This window comes from Stegodyphus dumicola, chromosome 5, assembly GCF_044657685.1.
Source record: "Stegodyphus dumicola isolate Sdum_Otavi_A_Nest chromosome 5, ASM4465768v1".
Lineage (NCBI taxonomy): Eukaryota > Metazoa > Arthropoda > Arachnida > Araneae > Eresidae > Stegodyphus > Stegodyphus dumicola.
In genome coordinates this window covers 94,596,225-94,618,465 of record NC_140772.1, presented here as the reverse complement: position 1 = coordinate 94,618,465, position 22,241 = coordinate 94,596,225, and the positions used below count along the sequence as shown (strand labels likewise).

Below are 22,241 nucleotides of genomic sequence, written 5' to 3'. Positions count from 1 at the left end.
TCGTAGACATAAATCCTTATTTTATGCATATAAAAACAACACAAGCTGAAATTTTTATCGGTTGTTTTTGACTCGTGTTAGAGTTCACGATAAAACAACGTAGAATAAACAACCTGCATTAAACCAACTCGGCATTTACTGAATATCCAAAGCGAAGGCCATGATTTACGCCCCAACGTAAAAATTCAGAAACCACAATTTCAATGCAAATATTGACAGTAACCCACGAACTCTCGTAATACTTTTATCTCTTGAGTGTATAGGTTGCAGTCTTATAGGTTTCCAACCACGAAATTTCTTGACTGCTCTAGATGTTTGGTACTTGATATCTAGAATAAGAAATTCTTCCCTTCCTAAGATTTCCTTTGCATATTTTTATGAGTTTTGGAAAAATCTATATAAAAGTTATCATTAATTTTGGAAATGTTAAAGAATTTAAAATAGATTAATTCTGGTTAGAATTTTGATATATTGTATGCAATTCAAATATATTGGCATTGCTACAGTTTCAACTACGCGGTTATCTGGCATCAGCGCAAGATAAAATATAAATATAAACTTTATAAAAATGTCGTAAATTTATTAATTATAACGTTAATTTAAAGCACGTTTGAAGGTATTCATTACTATTAAGTTAGAGATATTTAGTCTTAAAATAGAATTTAGTTCATTGCTTGAATCAATATTTCGAGAGTAATTTTTGAAATGTTTCCCTTATTGCTTTATCTGTTAACAGAAAAGAAAATGAGTAAATTATTACTTAACATAATCAAATATTACATAAGTATGTATGTAAAATTTGACATCCTAGGGAAGAAAGACATTCGGTCCCTAGGCATTCCTGAACTATAAATAATGTAATAAATGTAACAAATATGATAATATAAAAACTGTGGTTTGAAAATAACGCAGAATTTTATTTAAGACCTGCCTTTTGAACTTCTTGTCGCTTGCAGCTATTTGTTTACATGTCACCCTTATGTTTTCACTTTGTATTATGATAATTTGCATATGCAGATGCATTTTGATTAGTTATCAATTACTGAAAAACGTAAAAAGCAATACACGTTCGTTTCTCTTTAAACAGGAAATATTTGAAACCTAATATTTTGGCACAATCAAGTGGCTGCCAACATTACCAGAATCTTCATTTAAAAACCAAGTACTTATAAAGCAAATGTAATAGTTTACAAAAATAATTTTGAGAAACAGTAATTAATGCTTAAATTTATACAGCAAATTATTTCTGTACGTATCTGTTTTTGAGTGCTAACCCTAGGAGATAATTTTAGTACAATCATTGCTAAATATTATTAGATATTTTAATTGACTGAAGGTTAATAATAAGAGTACAAACACATAACTGGGCTATCAGAGTGCAGTTATACTGCAGATACATTTCTCGACATCGTTTAAAGTCTTCGATGCCGAGATAGAATGTATTATTTTCATCTACTAATGAAAGAAAATAATCAAGCGTGTGGTTGGAGGGCATTGTGATAAATTTAAAACTTTCTTCCCATATGGTTGTTCTGATGCAACAAACAAACTTTTAGCTCATTATTGGAAGCTCTAGCGTTTAACTCCGAGAAAAAGCATAGTAATGTTTAAGAATTCTTCACTCTTAAACTTCTCTTTTCACACGTATGATTTCAAAATTAAATATGGCTAATCACGTCATCAACTCGGGATGGCCAAATGGGGATTTTCCTTTCGCTTGGGTCACATTGAGGAAAGGGATGTGTGGGAGATAAGGATATAATGTCATTTTTTAGATTCCGTGAACAAAGTGCCTTCTGTTGCCGTAATATAAGAGTGTTGTTGCTCTCTAAACATATGATTAATATTAGTTATCTAATAGGTAGTAATTTAACCTCAGGGAAAAAAAACTGCGTGTCTTAGTTAGGTAACTTAAGTAATGATTGAGATTAGCTTTTATCGACTAGACATGAAGCAACTCGTAACTATATAAAAAGTATATTATTCATTTTAAATTTAAATTTATATTTACATTTATAAACCAATCAAATTAGGTAATATATTCAACACCATTAGCTTGGAATCAAGTTTAACTAAACAGTGTGTTTAACTTTATATTTCATATTTATGAATCTCACTTGTCTTATAGCATAGGACTTCTAACAACGACTTTTAGGCGTAGTTGTTTATTGCCACTGAAAAACAACAGAATTTGGTTTAATGTTACTTAAAGGTACCCTATTTTCGTTTTTCGCGAGCTCAAATAAGGACAATACATTGTTCAATTTAATGGTTTGAGTTTTGGTGTAGAAATTTTCTGCGAGGTATTTTTAAGGAAATTCTAGTGAAAAGTAGTGTGCATGTAGTTTGAATGTAAAAATAATCTAACAAATGCATTACAAATTTAGAAAATAGGGATATTTCGAAGTTCACAGATTTATTCGACATTTGCAGAAAAATATAAGATTAGAAAAATCTTAAAAACCTCATAAAATTTGTAAAGGTAATCCTCATGGCAACTTATGTCGCGATAAAGATTCTGGTCATATATATAGTTATATTTTCAACATAGTAAGCACTAAATTACTAAAAACATATAGTGAAAAACCTTCATCCAGTCAGAGATATTTTACCCAATATTTATTTGAGTCGTTACATAAAAGCTTAGACTGCCGAATAAAATGAAGTTAATCTTAATCAATTTATTTGCACTAACTTGGTATAAAATCTTTAGGAAATAAATGTTTTCTACTGTTGCAAGATTGCTAATTGAAATTAGAATTTTATGTGACATTGCAAAGAACCAGTAAACAGAACAAATGATAATTTTCTTTTCAAATTTAGACAACTTATTTCTCACAAATATTTTTTAATAAATTATACGTGCTCATCTCACGGTCGAAGAAAGACATAGTATAAACAAAAGACGCAGCACTTAGTTTGAATCTGAGATCTGATTGGATGATTTTAAATGATATCGACGGCTTATTTAAATGTGTTGAACGTTCTATTTTAAGGTCGACATCGTAAATAATGTTTGAAGGAATGACTGCATTTGAAATTAAACTGAAATTGCAACATTTTCAATTAAGAGCAGGTTTTATTTATACCTTATCATAAAATCGCGTAAACAGCGAGAAATATACAGTATCAATTGTGATTTTATCAATTTTAAAATCAGCAGCTGTATTTTACTATATTTACTACTTCCTCACAATTGTTAGTGGGAATTTTTTATACAGATTTGCAAATGAAATGAAGAGAGTTACAATGAGATACAAAACGTATTGTAAACGCATTGGTCCCCATTAACAAAGCACTTACTGTGTTTCTCGAAAAATTCGTTTTTATGGCAACTGTTTCTGAGAGAATATATTTTGATCAGATTTTTCTAATAGCATATATTTATAAGCAAAGGTTTTCCCCTATTGAGCGTGAAGTAAGTGCAAAAGTTTCAAACATTTCAAAAATAATCTTCACATTTGAGTATGGTCCTTCTGATTAGATTATGATACACTAAGCATTCGAAAATTGGTGCATTTTAACATTAAACATGTTAGTCTATTAACTTTTGGATTAAAATATAGACGCATTTTTATCAGATACACGGATTTTTTATCAGATACACGGAGAGATTTTAATAATTTACATCCTTAATGTTATTTTGATTTAAATATAGGATATCTTATTTAAAGAACTAAAAGCAGATGCAATTTCATGTTTTAAGACAGAGAATGCAGCTTCATTTGAATACTCTAACATATATTTAGCTCTGGCATTTAATCATTTAGAGTCTTATATCTGAACCGACGCAATGTATTAATTAAGTACCCATTGTACCCAAATATTGTCATAGCTATTGTATGTAATGGAATTTATACATAGCTATAATTTTAACATGAGTTATTATAATTTTATCTTAATATAAAATACCAGACTTTAAGGTACTTCTAACTTTGAATCCGTTGTTTTTAAATGTAGTTAACACTTTATGAAGAACAGCACTAGATATTTTAAGTCAGGAGAAGTGCTCTTGAAAAGAATTCACTTTTAAACTCTCCTTGATTTTATATTCCAGAGCGCTTTTCTATTCCATACTCTTTTTTAACATCAGCCTGCTTTATGTTTAGTTATTTCACTAAAATTAAACAAAAAGTTATTAAAATTGAAGAAAATTATCTAATGTATTTTAAGCGCGCAACGCCAGATTTCTTCAGCAGCGAACTTCAAAATGCGGAAATAGATTTTGGAGTGAAGCTCCCAGCTTTATCTTTTCCTTTCCATCGAAGCAATATCCTCATTTTCAATAGCAAATCTAACCTGCATACGTGTGTGTAAATGTACATTATTTCCGTACCTTCACTATTTTGCTGAATAAACTTCATTATATTTGAATGAGAAGATATAAAAAGGAGTTATGTGACTAAAGTAAAATTTTTCAGAAGCAACAAAAAACTACCTCATTTCTGACAAGAATATCATAAGACGTTTAAAAACGCTTAATTGTACAGATCGTATTTACACAGATCACCAAATTTTGTATTCTTGAATTCTGACATTCATGTGAGGAGTGGGATATATTTTTGTTTGCTCCTGTAGATTTGATTTTTGCCGCATAGCCCGTTTTTACATCTTTTGATTCATTTATGACAAAACGCTTCCGTTTAATGTAAATTGAACAGTACGAGTGCTTGTAACTGAAATGTCTGGTGTGAACTCTTTTAAAACATGTTCGAAATAAGCTGTTATAAACAAAACAAAGTTCACAAAAAAAAGAATAAAACAAAACAAATAAACAAAGTTCGAAATAATCTGCTACTAAAACACATATATAAATAAGAATTGCAACAAAGGGTAGAAAAAATTACAAGAAATAATTTTCAACATTTTATTTTAAGGCAGATATATTTAAATATATTATTAATAATTAAGACTTTAGCTGGAAATTCTATTCATATTAAATCAAACATGTATTAGCAATTGTAATTACGTAGACAGTGTGATATCATGACAGACATACTCCTATTTCAGACTCATCCTTGTGCAAACCGGTAGATATTAGCATACCATGTAACTACTGCAGTCATATTTGAGATGCTCCAATCAGGTCTTTGCATTCGAATGACAGAGATCATCATAATCAGTATTCCAATGCAAATGAAGGCTTTATATAATTAAACGCTCAATGAGGCAAATCGAGTTAAAGCGAATGCCGTCGTTATCTAATGGTATCAATGCCATTTAAGTAAATAAGAGATGTCCACACAGAATAACCCAAGTGATTGATAATTCGTGCAAATGACAATTATTTCAGGCAATACTGAAGATTGAAAGACGAGTAAAAATTGAATGCACATTAAATGCCTGTCTATTAATATGTGACATATTTTTTCATGTATTAATTGCAAAATGTCTAGATATTTAATGCTTGTATTTAAGCATGTAATTTAATTTACATCTCTATTTTACATTGTAAAGAAATAAACAGATGCTAGTTTAGCAACAGATTGAACTTTCATATTGTTACGTGCATACGGGTACGTTATGGATTAAATTCACACAGAACCGATAATAGCTTGGTGTAATTTATTTTTGTAAAACCACTTCACAGTTCTGACACTTTTCACACAAAAGTACTCGTACAGCTCTTCTCAGTATGACAGAGCAAAATCAGTAATTGTGATTTCAAACTGTTAAAAAATTTGAACAATATAAAAGGCATCAAATGCCTAACATCACCCAGTGATCTCTCAATACTTTTAATACTCTGAGCTAACTTCTGAACTCAATTCTGAATTAAAAGTTAGAACTGATGTTCTCTCAGGTCTCTTATGATTTCTCCCTGTCCGTCGAGAAATTTCCAGTACTCCTCCAATTTCTCAAAATTGCTGGATGGCATACGCAATAACAGTTTCTTAGGATACAATAACAGTATACACCTGATACACATACAGTTACATATAAGTCGAACAAGTTACAGTTACATGAGGGTAGGGAAAAAATCACCAAATGTTCCCCGAGTTTGACGATTTTGGGGATTTCTCTCCAAACTTGGCGACAAAACCATCGTTAGCTTCGCGTTATCTCACCAATTTAGCGAGAAAAACCACGTACTTCGATGTAATTCCATTTTTCCGGCAATAATTCTTATTTCTGAGGCCTTTCATATTACATTATATAAGAAATGATACAATTTACATATAATTGCACTAAATTTATTTACATGTACATAAAATTCATAACAATATCTTTCAAGAACATCTGGAAATTCATCATCTCCACTTTACATTATTTTCCAGATGTATTGAAAACTTCATAAATTAGACTGATCTGTCAAATACCTTATGAACACAAATGTTTTGAAACTGCGAATATGCATGGGTATACAAATCCGATTTCTATATTATGCAAGTAATAAGAAAGCACCTGAATAATGTCCAATTGCCTGTAAATGTATCCATTACTTGTTCTCTATTGTAAGCAGTTTTTATTATTTCAAATCGTCAATGGTTTATCTTAATTAATTTAAGTGTTTATAAAACAATGAATGATATTTGAAGTTTCTATACTGTTTCTTTTGCATCATAGTATCTTTCATATTTTTTCGTCATGTGCTTGAGTAGTTTTGGAATACATATTTTAAATGCTATCAATCAACGTCGAACTTTTCATATTAATTTTAATTTTATGAATTCCCTACTCATGCTGTCATTGGCAAATTGGATTCTATATATTTGGCTTATTGTTTTTCTGCTTTTCATTATTTGCAGAAAAGAGTAAAAGCCAATTCCTTTTCCAGATTTATGTTATATTTTTGCACTTTGCTTTCTTTATTGTGACAGGACTCCGTATTTTATACCCATCATATACTCAAACTGCTCCAAATAAACTCAAGGTATATGTGCTTTACTCGTATTCAAACGACTCAAATAAAATGACAACAACGCTAAAGAAACCCATACTAAAATTTGTCTTCTCCGTGAAAGGGAATCAAATTTGAGATATAAATGAAGAAAAAATTGGGAGCAACTGGAAGCGTCTCTAGAGTATACAAGATATCTTATGTGTTTGTGTCAGTATATTGGATAAAGACTTATAGGCTTAACTAAGGAAAGTAAAATGCATGCATTATTATTCAGATTTTTATAGAACTATTTTGGAGTATGGCATAGGTATTTCAAACTTATGATTGATAAGATTTTGATGAAACTAAATCACAAACAGAAATGATCGATTATTTCATACACAAAACAGCAAACATCAGAAAATAATCTCCTTTTCTTTGTTATAAATTTTAATTCTTTCACATATATGTTGTATAAGTATTTTAAAATCAGATTTTGCTTTCTCTTAGCAATAAACGTTTAAACATTTCATTCTAAACAAACATATGGTTAATGTAAGTTTACTAAATATATACAAAGAAATAAGAGTTAGAGTATATTTTTGTACGAGTTTAGTGTAGGTAGTAAAACATCTGAAATGAAAAGTTTACGATGCATTTTAACAAGGCAATTATTTATAAACGTTGGTTACAGTGATCGTTTCAAAGCTTTTTGTCCTTAAGATGAAAGTCTTGTAGATGCATAAAGTCATAGAATTCTTCCCGTACTTGTGTACTTGTGATAAGAACAAAATAATTAATTGAAGCAGCTTCAAACATAGTAAACCGAGAGCTTATAAAAATCGTGAGTTTTGAGAAGTAAGACATCTTTTATTTAAGACAGATACGAAAATAAATGTATTAAAATAATGATCACCATATGAACTGATAATGACCATAGTAATTACCATTACAAAATAGACTCAGCACTTTTTATCTACATAACTGATCTATTTCTCAGTTGCATTGTAACGTGCGTTTACTAATAGGATACTGTACGGCAACTGAAAATATTATGCATTTTTGATTCATACTGCCGATCTTCGGAAACACAACTTGAAACCGGTGATCAGATCCGTTGGTCTGTTGAAGATGGGATTATGGGAGATTTCTGTTGGTTTTGAAGAATAATCAATTATTTTTTTAATCAGAGCGAAATAATTATATCTCATAAATGTTATACTAAAATCAAGTAACCGCTTTACAAATATCCTAAATCAGCACTGATCAACCTCAAATACTCGATCTTCTTACTTGACAATGCCCGACAGCATGCCACATGATGGTCATTCTACCAGTTAAATGAGCTGTACTGAGAAACATTTTTCGTATATGATATACTCACCGGCCCTCTTCTCTATTGATTTCCTCTCTTTAAACTTCTGTGCAACTCATTGGTGCATTAAAACTTCAGCAAACATGCTGCTGCCAAAAGTGTTTTTTATGTTTCATCAGTGCTAGAATTTCAATTTGTTCTTCTGTGGGAGTAAATAAACTTGTAATATTCTGACTGAAATTTCTAGATTCCAATTGTTGATATTTTTATTAAAAAGCATATTATGAGGAGAAAGATACCTATTTGAAATTAATGGTTTTTAATCTTCAATTATTTTCTTCGTTACCTATTTTTTCTCTTCAAAGATTAACTTTAGCATTAAAAGAAAACATATAAAAGTTTTATATCTGCTTGTGGCAGTTAAGTCATTCAATTACAGAATACTGTAAACAAGTTGAATTTGATGAAAACTATTAAATGAAATTATGCCCCCTCCTCTTTTTTAGATTTTATTCATAATTGTTTTACTATCTTTCTTTACACGTGTTTCGTTTGACTATGGGTGTAATTTAATGTACAATTCTGTTGACTAGTCTGTTACGCAAGAAACATTTTTATAGGAAAACCAGATTCTTTCAGAGAAATTATATATACTGATTATTAATCATTATTAAACATGGAAACAATTATTTCAACATTTCCCTTCTATTTAGTTCCATTACTTCTCTAAAATATAGTGATCCAAGCTAATTTAAATAAAACTTGCGAAGTTGAGAGAATTAATTTCCCTTGTCTTCATAAAGGAAAATAAAACTTAGTTTTACAGTAAAAGGAAGACTGAAAATGAAGTTAATTTTCGCACTAGAGTTTATTTTCTCTAGAAAAAATTAAAATAAAAAACCTCAACATACATTCAGAGTTGCTGTCGCACACTATACAATCTATTTTTACAGCGGTAACAATAATCGCTACAGATTTCAGCTTTTAAGATCATGTCCTCTATTTGGAGCTGTCAAAAGCTATTTGGAGAAGCATCTTAACAGAATCAGACAAACGTTACTTTAAGCAATCAAATAAATGACACAACATTACAGCTCTTCTCTTCTATCACGAAAACCATCTTACACGGATATCCCTCTCTAAATGCGACACCGAGATCCTTAATTAAACTCAAAACTGCTCGCCAAGCTACAACTTCATTCCATGTAACGAGGAAATAGCGAAGAAAGAAGGAGGGAAGACAGGAGTAGAAGGAAAGTAGAAAAGAAAGAAATGTCTCCTTGGAAGAATTTAGCCTTTGGGGGTTTGAACTTGAAAGTTTCCTTTGAAAACAAGACTAGCTTAGAAATTGCAGCTCTCTTACTGCTCAAGAGAACAAGTTGCTGTTAGAAAACATTTCTTTTGGGAATTCTTTTAGATAAAATATTTTCGCGAGTGGAGGAGTTTGTATCTTCTTATTTTTATGGATTTAGGACAGCTTGTAATTGTTAGCTTTAGTAATTTATGTTCTTATATCTCTTTTATTGATTTTTATACGATAAAAATACTGTTCTTATGAACTATTAAGAATAACATATTTAAAAAACATACAATAGTGACATTTATTTATATTTCGTTATTAAATATAAGTAATTTTTATTTTCATTTAAATTATTAATTGAACATGAATAAAATACTCAAACTATTATATTAATTATCATTAATAACTATTTTTATTGAAATAATTTTTAATAATTACTATAATAAATTAAATGCTCATTTTTCTTTTTTGTAGTGATAGGAAAAATAAATTCGAGTTTACAAATTGTATTAAAGGTTAGTTCATTTAAGCATAAAATTTAAGGTGCTCAAAATGTAAATTTTTCTGAAATTATTTCACGAAATTTAATGGCAGACATTAAATAATTTTGTTTATAATGCAATATATTATAAATAAAATAGAGACAGTAAGTAAAAATATATTTGCTTGGAAGGTATTCGATATAAACAACAAAATTTCCAAAATATATATAGTGTTTAATACACTTCAGAATAATTTTACGTATATTATGACATATAATTTAGAATTGGATTTGAGAAAAGCAAAATTTGGAGTTACTATAATAAAAAATCTCAAACAGTGATCAGAGTTATATTTCAAAATATACATCTTATTAATATGTTGGTTACATATTTAGACTGGCATTTTAATTTTAAAAATATGATTAAATTTCAAGTCAATTAAAATAGAGAAAAAGATTACATTAAAAATATATTAATGACGTATGTCTTTGAATTTAACATTTACAAAAAGCATTTCACTTTTTGAAGTGTATTTAAGCTGAATCTGAATATGACCTGAACTATTAGTGTCGCACACACTTTCGTTGAAATTTGTCTTTTAACACTAATTTTGAACTTCTAAAACACTTGCTAATTCTTTACGGCTCACAACAGAAGTTTTAAACGTTTTCGGTATCGTTCTTGATGGCAAATTAAACTGCTCCGCACTTCAAACAGCGCAAAGTACTCGTATAAATTTGCACAGCTTGCTAATTCATGACAATGACACGCCTCACGTGGGGATTATCCAATAAGATGAGAAAATTCTGATTCCATAATATAACACAGCGAGTTTCTTCCAGCTTCAGTCTCACAACGCGCTTAATAAATCGTATGCAAATTTGCCAGAGATTTCACTTGCTAAGAATCTATCGCACATACAGAATTACTGCAACTAGTGTTTTTCAAGCATGAATTTTCTTGCTTAGTATTAATTATACTGAACGAAGTAGAAATATCACGTGCGGTTAGACTCCAAGGAAGAACCACAGTTCTTTTATCGTGTTGACACATCTGAGCAAAAGTGATTATGAGCACACGGTGTTGCATCACTCATGGGAATTTCTTGCTTAGTATTGGTATTAGTTATACAAAATTACGCAGCTGTCTTACGTGTGGTTAGACACTGGTCGGGCGAACAGTCTTACTTTTTTTTAACGTTTCTACACATTTCACGAACGGGCTGGTTGCATGAACGTTCTCGTGAGTTTCCTTATGCATAACGTGTTACAAGCCAGCTTTCCTTAGAAAGTCCTCCACGAAGGTATCGCTTCTCTTAGGTAGATAGCACTCAAGCCTTTGCGTAATCACATAAACCAAACCCCTTGGTTTAGTATTGATTACACAAAATAAAGTAGAATCTCATGTGCGGTTAGACTTTGGTAGATGATGACATGTATGACCTTCTGTTTCAAGCACGACCATCCTGTGTTCCTTTCTTTTCCTTAAGAGCTCGGTCAATGATTGAGGAGTATTCCATATCTGATATACACACCCAAGCAACATATCATCTTGAAATCCCACCTTGGGAAGATGCGGGAATCAAGCTTCTGGATGTTTTCTAGCTTCATAATAAGCAGAACGCTTTGCGAGATCGTATATAAACAAGTCCTCTTTAAACACAGATATGAATATAGCGGTCATGTGGCCGTATATACAGAAGGCTCAAAGAGAGCTTACCATGTTTGAGCAGGATTCGTAATGGTTGACCACGTGAAGGGCAGACGCTTGCACTACGCTTGCTGAGTTTTGACATCTGAGCTGGCCGCCTATATTATGCGCTTATTTATATATCAAAGTTACACCAGAAAATGTTCATAATTTATACAGACTCGTACAGTGCACTGAAATCTTTAGAAAATTTTTCCAACACTTGGAATCCTGCAGTAATTGAAGTTCTAACATTAAATCTAAGCTTACGGGTGCGTGAATAGCAAGTTCTGTACTGCTGGGTTCCTGGTTATGTTGGGATCAAAGGAAATGAGCTCGCAGATATCACAGCTAAGTTTGCTGTTAATCTGATGGATATTAAAAAGGTTATCAAGGGAAAACAAGATGCTGCAGCTATGGGATGCTCAGGTTAAGAATAAGCTTAAAACCGTGAAACCTCTGGTTGAATACTGGGATTCGATAGGAAAGGGAAGGAAAGAAAGGGAGGATGAAATTCTAACCTGCCTTCGTATTGGTCACTCTCGTATAACACATAGTTACCTTTTGAAGGCTGAGAAAGAACCTGTTTGTTCCCACAGTGAGAATATTCCTGTAGTACGTCATATTTTAATTGAATGTCCGTATTTTAATTCACTTAGAATGAAGAATTTTAACAACTCTGACATGCCTCTTGGCCTTATAATCGGGAAAGCGGCCAAAACTAATTTATTTCAGTACCTCAAGGAGAGTGGTTTTTCTTACTTAATTTGATTTTATTTTGATGTGCATTTGGACTTTAGGGCTATAAATTTTATTATTTATCATATATGATTTCATGCATGCATCACATCTTATATCATTACCCAATTAATGAGTTACTTCATCTTAACATTCACCGTTTTTATTACTTCTTTTTATTTTATAAGTCTCTTCTTGTTTTAAACTTGTGATATCTTAGAAATTATGTGTGGATGTGACTGTAACTTGTTTTTAACTATCATGCGTCTGGTGCTAATAACCTGTCCAGGTTGTGCGCCAAAATAATTACCAATACAATACTTCGGTAAAAAGAGCATCAGCATTTTTCTAGCGTGTTGAGACACTGAACAAAAGCGATTATGCGAACCACAATGCTGAAGCACCATATTGTAGGTTCTGCAATGTCAACACCAAAATCAGTAGCAGTCTTCGTATCCGCAGTCATTTCATTAGTGGCTTGAAAAGTGACAAAGTAATAGACTGTCAATTTTTAGCTTATATTAGTGAACAGAAACCTGATAATTTAGATGCTCCATTTTTAGTTTAGAATTATGGCTAATGACAGAAATTTGTTACCCTGCATTAACAGTTTTTAATGAAACAGTAAAAGATAAAGCTGTTGTTTTTCCTTCTCTTTTTTTAAAAAACTTAGTCAATAATACAGCTTTTATTTCTTAGCAAAATTGGGGACCTCTTCTCCATGATTTCAGCTTCCAAGTTAATATCTTTCAAGTGTATCAAAACTAATTCTGCTTTCAGTCCTTGAAAATGCTATATCATGTTTAAACCTTTGCTCTCGAGACATTTTTCCGCTCGGTCGAACCTACAGCTCAAACCGATTTTTGGCATATTTAGTGAATTTCCTACAGCTAATGTAAATTGATTTTACATAAATATAATAGTTCTTTTGTGCCTGAAAATACATGCAATCCTGCGCTTCTCTAGCTGGGTACAGACGGTATTCTCCGCCGTATTTCTTCGGATTCTATGCACATTAAAAATTCTGAATTTTCAGTCTCTTCTGTGGAAACATTGCTGTTTTCACATTCACTGTCTATTAACCAGATTTTCCATTTCTTATATCTCTTTCTTCTACCATCCTTCCCTCTATTATCAAGCAGTCTACGGATAGACGCAATTTCGTTCTTTGTCAACGAAAAGTTGATTTCATCTTCATTTGAAATGATTACTTCAACGCATTTCATGCTTATTTGTCCCCGTAACTTTGTAGATAATATTCCTATTACCCCCACTATCGAGTTCGAACTAACGTCTAAGACCATATGCAACAATAAATCTAAAATCTTATTCAAGGTTTAAGCATTAAACATCGTTACCGCTCGAACTACCACGTCAAACAGAGCGGTGACTGAGAGTTACCTTTCGAGTCACTGCTCACCGAAAGTCGCTTCTCGAAGGCAAAGGGTTAGATACTTAGTATATTTGAAGTACGTCTTGAAATGCATCTTAGTGTGAACCCGGGCTATTGAGAGTGCATTCATTTTTCATTAATACGTAAAAAGTGTTTTTCAAGAGCTGACGGTTTCAAATTCGAAATATTCGTAGTAAGAATAATTTAATGCCGTAACTTTGAAGGTTTTACAGTCAAAAGTTAGAGATTTAATGATAGATATATAACTAAAATTTAAATATTTTAAATATGTTATTTATCAGTATTAAATCAGCATTTGTAACAAATTTAATTTAAGTCGAAAATATAGCAATTGCGACTTACAGTGGTCTATACCAGCAACATTAGAGAAGCACTTTTAGCACAAAATCACGCCGAATTAAAACTATCTGCCCAAAGACAAGTAAGAAACTTAATGCTTCTTCCTTCTCCTTGTTTACCCTTTGTTTGAAAATTAAATGAAATTACATTGAATGAAAATTAAACAGAAATACATTTTATGTGAGAGAACAAACATTAGTATCAGATAATTCCATTTTAAAAGGTACACTATAAATGTTTTAATGAAGTTTGATAAGGTATTTTCTCCCTCCTTCCAGCATGCCATGATAACAGTAAAACATTCGGGGCGTATTCCAGAGATATAGGTTCGAGTCCCGGCAACGGCAATGCATATTTTTTATTTTCCCACTTCAAAATAACATAATGACTCTACAGTGGAACACAAACTAAAAGGTGATCATTTAGTCACTTTGCAGTAAATTAAAACAATATAACAGTTTTCAAAAACATAAGTTTCTCATTGCATTCATTATGAAAGATTCTATCATTTCAAAATTTATTTTATTTTATCATGAGCTTCATATAAAACGTATGGTTCTGATATCATCCTAGTATTATATTCTACAGCAAATTCAATATAGTTTCCGAAAAAACTGAATTTTAATATTTCTTTACTGTTAATTTAATGTATAGCAGCAATAATAATAAGAAACTAATAGTAATAATAAAATAAACTTCAAATAATTGGAGAGTTAGGTTTGAAGGCAACTTTCCCTTAAAAGGAAACTCTGTCTCCTGCCTGCTCAGCAAAGCACGTTATGCAATTAATTTAGTCTTAAAAAAACTTTAAAAACTCCTTAGGATTAATTATTGGATTATTAAATATTTATCATGTTTTTAGATCTTGCACTTAATTTACATATGCTTTCTAAATTTAAATGGTATTGCAAATTAATTCGTAGCAATAATTAATCTTTTATTTATATATAATTGAATTTTCATAGTTTAAAATTTAAATTAGCTTTTTGTAATAGAGAATATTCGTTAATGGAATAGTAATAAGATATAGTACAATGTCACAAACCTGAGGTAATACATAAACTGAGTTAAGATGAAAACACTGCAAAAAATTTTCCATTTCGATTGTGATTGCCCATTTAAATAGCAGTTTATTGATTTTTTGAAAACTTAGAATGGACATTTCGAAACTTTGGCTTCCACGTTTTATTCAAAGTCTACAAGAGTTATTTAAAACACGCTGAATCAGTCTTTTTAGTTTTGTTATTTGATGCAAGGAGTGACGGTAAAAAGAACCCAAATACAAATTTATTAACTTTCCGTTTGATTAATTTTCCGTTTTGCACGTTAGAAATATCATTTCTTTACAGCCTGTAGTTAAATCTGTATACACTGATTAAAGATTTATTTTTGCGCTTATCTGTGACTTTTTGTCAATTAATGTTATTTAGTATTATGAAATAATTATTTACATTACAAGAATAAAATACATAATGCAAAAATATATATTAATGCAGTTTTTTAACAATTAATGCGTATTAAAAATCCGTTAAGTATGTTATTGAAGTTTTAGAAACTACATATAAATGTCTTTTAAAACTATTCTTCCATTCTGACTACCAAAATGTGCAAATGAATCTTACAAAACAAAACAAACAAACAAAAAAAAAAAAAAAAAAAAAAAGATAGGATTTGACAGCTGGTGAAAGAAAAAGAGACGCCTTCCTGAGCAAATATTAAAAAAAAATTTTTTTTACTTTATTCTATCGACCGAGGAGTTGGATCACTTGGAGATGGTGCTTATTAGCCTGTAGCCCTGCCACTGAATCTAATTTCGTTTTCACAAATCCAGGTGCAGGGAGCTGTACTTATAACAAACAGCAACGAAAGTATACAGTATAAGGAGTACAGTCAGTCATGAGACTAAAAGAACTCTATTTTGATTGTGCAACTATTAGCTGAAAGGGGCAGTGCATGAACTGTACTTTTGTTTTGAAAATAGAGTTTTTTCCTGGATTTTCGAAACACGTGACTGTTACAAACACACGCTTGCACTTGTTTAAAAAACATAGCTGTCATATATATAATAAAAATGCAACAATTACTGTGAAGCTGTCCGGAAAGCCAGAGTTTCGAACGTGTGAAAAATTTACTTTTCATAACTCACTGTGCATGTGCGCAGTCATTAAATGCAACATTACTAGAAAATTGCGACGGCAGTTAATGAGAATATTTGCATAAGAATGTGTGCCTAATAAAACACCGGAGTCTTGATAGAAAAGTTGCATTCCAAATGCCTTCATTGAACAACAAGACATTTTTAATTTTAAAATAAATGTCACTTGGCATTTTTTCAAAACTCAGAGAAGAACAGAAACGTGAAAGCTCATCAAAGGACTGTCCTTTGAAAAAACAGGACAGTTGGCAGCCATAGTTGTGCCTTCATTTAAATTATACATTAAAAATTTGTTAATGTAGAAAAATAAAATTTTAAAAAGTTCTAAAGATTTTGAGATAGGCAAAGCTAACACCAGACTACTCAGACAGGATTTTTACTTCCTTGTACGAAATAAAGGAAGTAGTGCAATCGCGGAAAATTTCGGATATGATATTTCAACGAAAATGCCCATTTTGACGGCTCTCGAATTCATTTGAACGATATTTTTGCATGACATCTGTAACTTTATAAGCCCTACAAGAAAGTCATGTAGGCTCCACATCAGATTTCTTAAATATATTCTTAAATAATGATTCCTGGAAAAAACTTTAGCATATATTCAGAAATGCAATTTAAAAATTTTTTAAATCAAATAGAAATCAAAATTAAGAAAACTATTTTAAAACCTGCAGGTGCAGACCATCCTTCAAAATCTGAATTTTTTGTACTGATTTGATAAAAATTATACTGCTAATTATAATTAGCATACTGATTGTAATTAGATAAATCTAAAAATTAAGTGAAATGGTAAATATAGTTTTTAGGTATTTATAGAATTCATTTAATTCTGAACTGAAGCATTGTAATCTAAAGCCTTTTGTTAGATTGAATAGAATATTTTACCTTTTTGACGTGAATCCTTTCTAGATTAATATAAAAGATTAACAAAAAAGAAAATTTAATCCTATAATCTAATATCTCATAGCAGGTTAAAGCAAATAAATGCGACAACAATAATGAACAAAGAAATAAATTCATATTTAGATGAAGCTTAATGAATTAAAAAAATAAGAATTTAAAAACTAAATAAACTGTAAATTTTTAGGAAGGATGGCTTAATAATTATTTCAAATGACCATTTATCCATTAATAAATGGGTACTTTAAGTAATAAATAACTTTAAGTAATAAATGCACTAGAAAATCTTAAGTGATATTTTTGCATCGATATCAAATATATCATGTGGTCACTTGATAAAGGAGAGAACAAGCATCGTAGTCTTGGATTTAACAGGGCGTGAAAGGATGGGTTTTCGTAAAGATTCGTAATTCCATCTAATTGGTAGCTTGTGCGAAGGTAATGCCCGTTCAGTAACTGACTAAGCCTGTAAACATTAATTTAGGACTTAGAATTGGAAAATGTAATACTGCAGCTTCATACGATTTAATACAGTGATCGCAATTTAAGCAAGGGTCATGGAATTAGTACAGTTCTGCAAAGATTTCGCATATTCATGTTTTACTGATATCACCTTGCTTTAAAAGAATAATAATAAAGCTTATTATAATCGCACAATTTATAACAATTAATAAATATAGAAATATATGAAATGTGCTTACAATACGGAAAATAATTCGTATAATTTTTAATTGCAAATAAGAAAATATTTTCGTTATTATTAATTATAATCCTAACGCAAAATGTTATTCATAAAATGCATATAACGTGCCACCTGAATGTAATTCTAATTCGTTATCTTATTGAATAATATACTTAGCTGCTTGATTTATTTTTAATACTAGAGTGACTGTGTTAACCTCCATATCAATAACTGAAAACTGAAAATATTCCAAATGTTGCATCGCAAAGTAAAAGCTACTTATTTAAATGTGGATCTAAAACGTTCCCTGTTTAGTTTCCAAGTGAAATTTCGTTTCTTCATACGATGGAATATTTGAATATCAAAGAGAGTTTTTGGAGTCGGGGTAACTTTACTAAACCAGTGTTAATATTCACTGAATTTTTTCATTCACATACATGATAGCTCAGAAAACTTGAAAGAATATCAATAAAATATCCCGCTGTCTAGATTTTATTTCACCTGGAGTTATCAAATGCGTTACCAAGACGCAGGAAAACTTACGCATTTGAAACAAATGACAAAACAGAGACCTATTCCTTCTTCCCTAGATTCCCATTTCCAAACACTTTTATGAAATGTTTTTATACATAGTAAATGGAAATATACTTCTTTCTGTGATATTATTGTGCTTCGTAGAATACTTTATGCCATTTTTCATGTTACAGTTATGCCTCAACGGTATGCGGTAGAAATGCATGACGAGTTCGTTTTGAAGGGTAACACAGCGGTTTTAAAGTGCCACGTGCCAGGTTTTGTAAAAGACTACGTCTCAGTGGAAGCCTGGATTAAGGATCCTATGGAAAAAGTCGATGCGTCTTCCAAATCTAGTGAGTACTTTTAAAACTTTTTTTTATTTTTAAAACTTTTCTTTTAAAGCCATTAGATGCACTAAAATTAAATTTTGTATAATAAATTCAAACACTGAATTTATTTTAGAACTTCAATTGTCCAACGTATTAACTTGCAATTATTTGCCTATTGAGCTGAATTTTACTTGAATTTACTTTTCCAGTAAAGCTATTTGCAAATTTATTCAGGATATGTGATATTTTTGCGTCCATATTTCTATATAATTATTATATGGAAATATGGATTATAACTAATAAATTCAAATCGTAAGCTCAAATCCTATTTGAAATTCTGAATTAAATAATCCTAGACCGTTTTATAGTTTATGAATATGAAAACTTTCAGTTGTCAGAAACACATATAATCTTTAGAAACTGAAATTCTTAATTGACAAGTATTTTTCTTATTTTCATTTAAGGCTTAAGGCTAGAGTACTCTCTGAAAAACCACGATAAAATGCCAAGCTCTTTATTCCACACCATGCAATCATTATAACAATCTTAAACAAATTAAAAAGGTTAATTAATTATGGAGTTTCCTTTTGCGTCAGATATATACACTGCTCAAAACAATTAGGAGATATTGTGAGGTCAGTATAAAATAGCCTAGTAATTGATAAATTTTTTAACAAAAAATGAAATAAAAGAGGTTAGAAAGGAAACTTTTAACGTTTAAAAAGTTAACAACACGTTTTAGTGAAAACGCGGCCTGCAGAATTCCTTCTATAGGAATAAATTAAAGACAACCGACACGCTTTGAATGTTCTGTAGCAATAAATACGATGTTTCAACAAGATTACTTAAATCAATCGATAGCTTGGAGGGTTTAGCGTTTGGAATTTCTCAAACTGTCATTTCCAGGCTTTAGCATTGGTTTTTGAAAACTGGAAATATTTGCCGAAATTCGGAATAAGGTCGTATGCATGTAGCAACGCAAAATGAGGGTAGGTATTTATCACTAACGCTCATTTGAAACCGCAGTATAAAGGCCAATTTCTTGCAACAGCATCCTCAGCGGGCTATTGGTTTTAGAGTTTCGAAACCGACTCTACCATGTGTATTTGTATGCTCGCAAACCTAACGTCCGTATTTCGTTGATCCAATACCATCGTGTCTCCCGCAGAAGGTGGATATATTAGCATGTCAGACTGGGACGAGATGCGTGGAACAACGTGCTCAGTCCTGCTTTAGTGCACAGCCTGACAATAGACGGCAGCTCGTCTGTAGAGAGCTCGGTAAAAGGAATACTCTAATATTTGTGCATTAATGTGTCTGATTTGGCGGTGGCGGAGTGATGGTCTGGGCCGGTAGTTCTATCAATGGCTTCACCGATCTGTACATCATCACGGCTGGAGAACCAACGGTTCAGCGATGTAAGGATGAGATTCTCAAACCTATTGTGGTCCTTTACGTTGCAGCAAACATGGATCAATTCATTCTTGTGGATGATAACAACAGGTCACATCGTGCTCAGCTAGTAGACAATTTCCTTTACAGCGAAAGAATTCTTCGAAATGATTGGCTAACCTGTTTCTCAGATATAAATCCAAAGGAACATGTTTGGGACATTCTAGGAAGAAGGGTTGCTAGCCGCTTATTACCCCCACAACAATTCAGCAGCTTGAAAGCTCTCTTCTAAGAAGTGGGAGAAAATATGTCAGTCCTTCATTGATACCCTCATTGATTCCATGCTCGTAAGTGTGCAACATTACTTTTTATTAGGGGAAACAATAACCCTGATTAAAAATCATTTGTATCTGAGAAATCACATTTTTATTTTTTGTATAATAAACAAAAATTTTTTGTTTACAGATAGTCAATAAAATGTAATTGTTTCTTGTCCGTTGCTTTTTTTTTCTTTTCTCATTTTCTCCAAACACTTACACATCATATATCAATCACCAAAGCGTTTCCTTCTCCCTAGTTTAAGCTCAAAATCGTACCTAATCACCCCTAATCATTTTGAGCGGTGTTAAATGCTTGTTCGTTTATTAACTGCAGTTATGTAACTTATCCGGTCCTGCTTCTGATATAAATGTTGCATTTGTTTCAAATTTTAAATTCCGAGATTTGTTCTGTTTTTGTTAGTTTTAGATATGAATTTAAAGTTTGTAGCACAAAAATGAGTTTCTTTAAAAATGGCTAAGTGGATTTCCGACTCGGGAATTTTTACTTATGATTAGACTATAAAAATTATTATGTTGCTGTTGACGGCTGTAATTATAAAAAACATTTCAAATATTAATTAGAAGTAAGTGAAAATGCGAACACTATTTTTAATAAATGGACGTTTAATGATACTGATAACGACTAGAAAAATTTACTTTATTAACGTAGTTGTACTGAAGCAATCTAAACGTGGTAAATAAATACGTTATGACTGAACTTTAAACGCAATCTTATATTTATGTTATTCTTTTATGTTATTCTTATATTTACTTAATTATTTTAATGCAGAACGATGTATCTAAATCAGTTTGTTTCTTTAATTAATTATTAAGAGGTAATTTCTTACGTGGAATGGACTTAAAGAGATTTTTCCATGAGTTGAAAGTTATTAGCAAATTTATTTGATTTCAAGATGAAGTGCTCTGATTTCAAATTTCACTGAAGTTGATTTAGTTGGCATAATGATCACTTCTCTTTCCACTTGTCTCTTCATACGTTACTAGATCTATTTAAATTATGATCTGTTATATGTGTGCGTGTCCTCACCAGGAGTTTCTTGATTTATAGCGATCGCTTTTACAACGGTTAAAAGCAAAGATTAAAAATTCTCAAATTTAAGTTTACTGCCAGCAAAAATACAAGGTTGGTAATAAATCATCCAGATGACGAACAATTACACAACTTTAACTTTTAACGAACGACATATCCTATATGATTTAGTGCCTTTCTTTATGTTAGCTAAATTAAAAGAGTAGATATGCTAATTTTATAAAATACGTACCATGTAGTGTATATCAATGAAATAATTGAGAAGTTGAAGACCGATTTGATGGCATAGTTATTAACGATCTCAACCAACGTATAAAGATGCAGGTGCAGTCGCAGAGACTAATTCAATATTTGTTTAGTTTCGTAGACAAACGCTTTTGAGACGTAACTTATAAACTGGCACCTGGCACGCTTATGCTAAAAATTATAAATTAAAAAAATTCAAGCAGAAGTAGCGGGCCTTAGCAAATTCCACCCTTTAGTTTTTCAAAACAGTGTTCTATCTATTAGCAACATGTTACTTATTTAGTTATCCATTTGGCGTCCCAAACTGTCCGTTTTATGTCTCGGTGGACTTATAAAACAAGCAGAAAAAATTGCATACTTCCCAGAACAGTATTTTGCCGCAATTCGTCTTTGCAAACTCTTCTTGTTACACTAGTAGCAAAAAAATTCACGAAGAATTAAAAATGGTCCAGTTACGGATATAATAGTAAACGAACATTTGCGTAGTTTACAATCGTTGTTTAGACTCCAAGTAATGAATCAACTTACAACCTAACAAGTTTTAAAACCA

General features: G+C 31.1%; 1 protein-coding gene across 1 annotated transcript in view; it reads left to right on the top strand.

Moving 5' to 3' along the window:
- Window positions 1-22,241, top strand: part of LOC118183143 (cell adhesion molecule Dscam1-like) — a 610,771-nt gene that overhangs the window by 327,847 nt on the left and 260,683 nt on the right. The window contains exon 3 of the mRNA XM_085816874.1: window positions 18,545-18,706. Within this exon, the coding sequence (XP_085673000.1) occupies window positions 18,545-18,706 (162 nt within the window). The remainder of the gene's footprint in view (window positions 1-18,544; window positions 18,707-22,241) is intronic.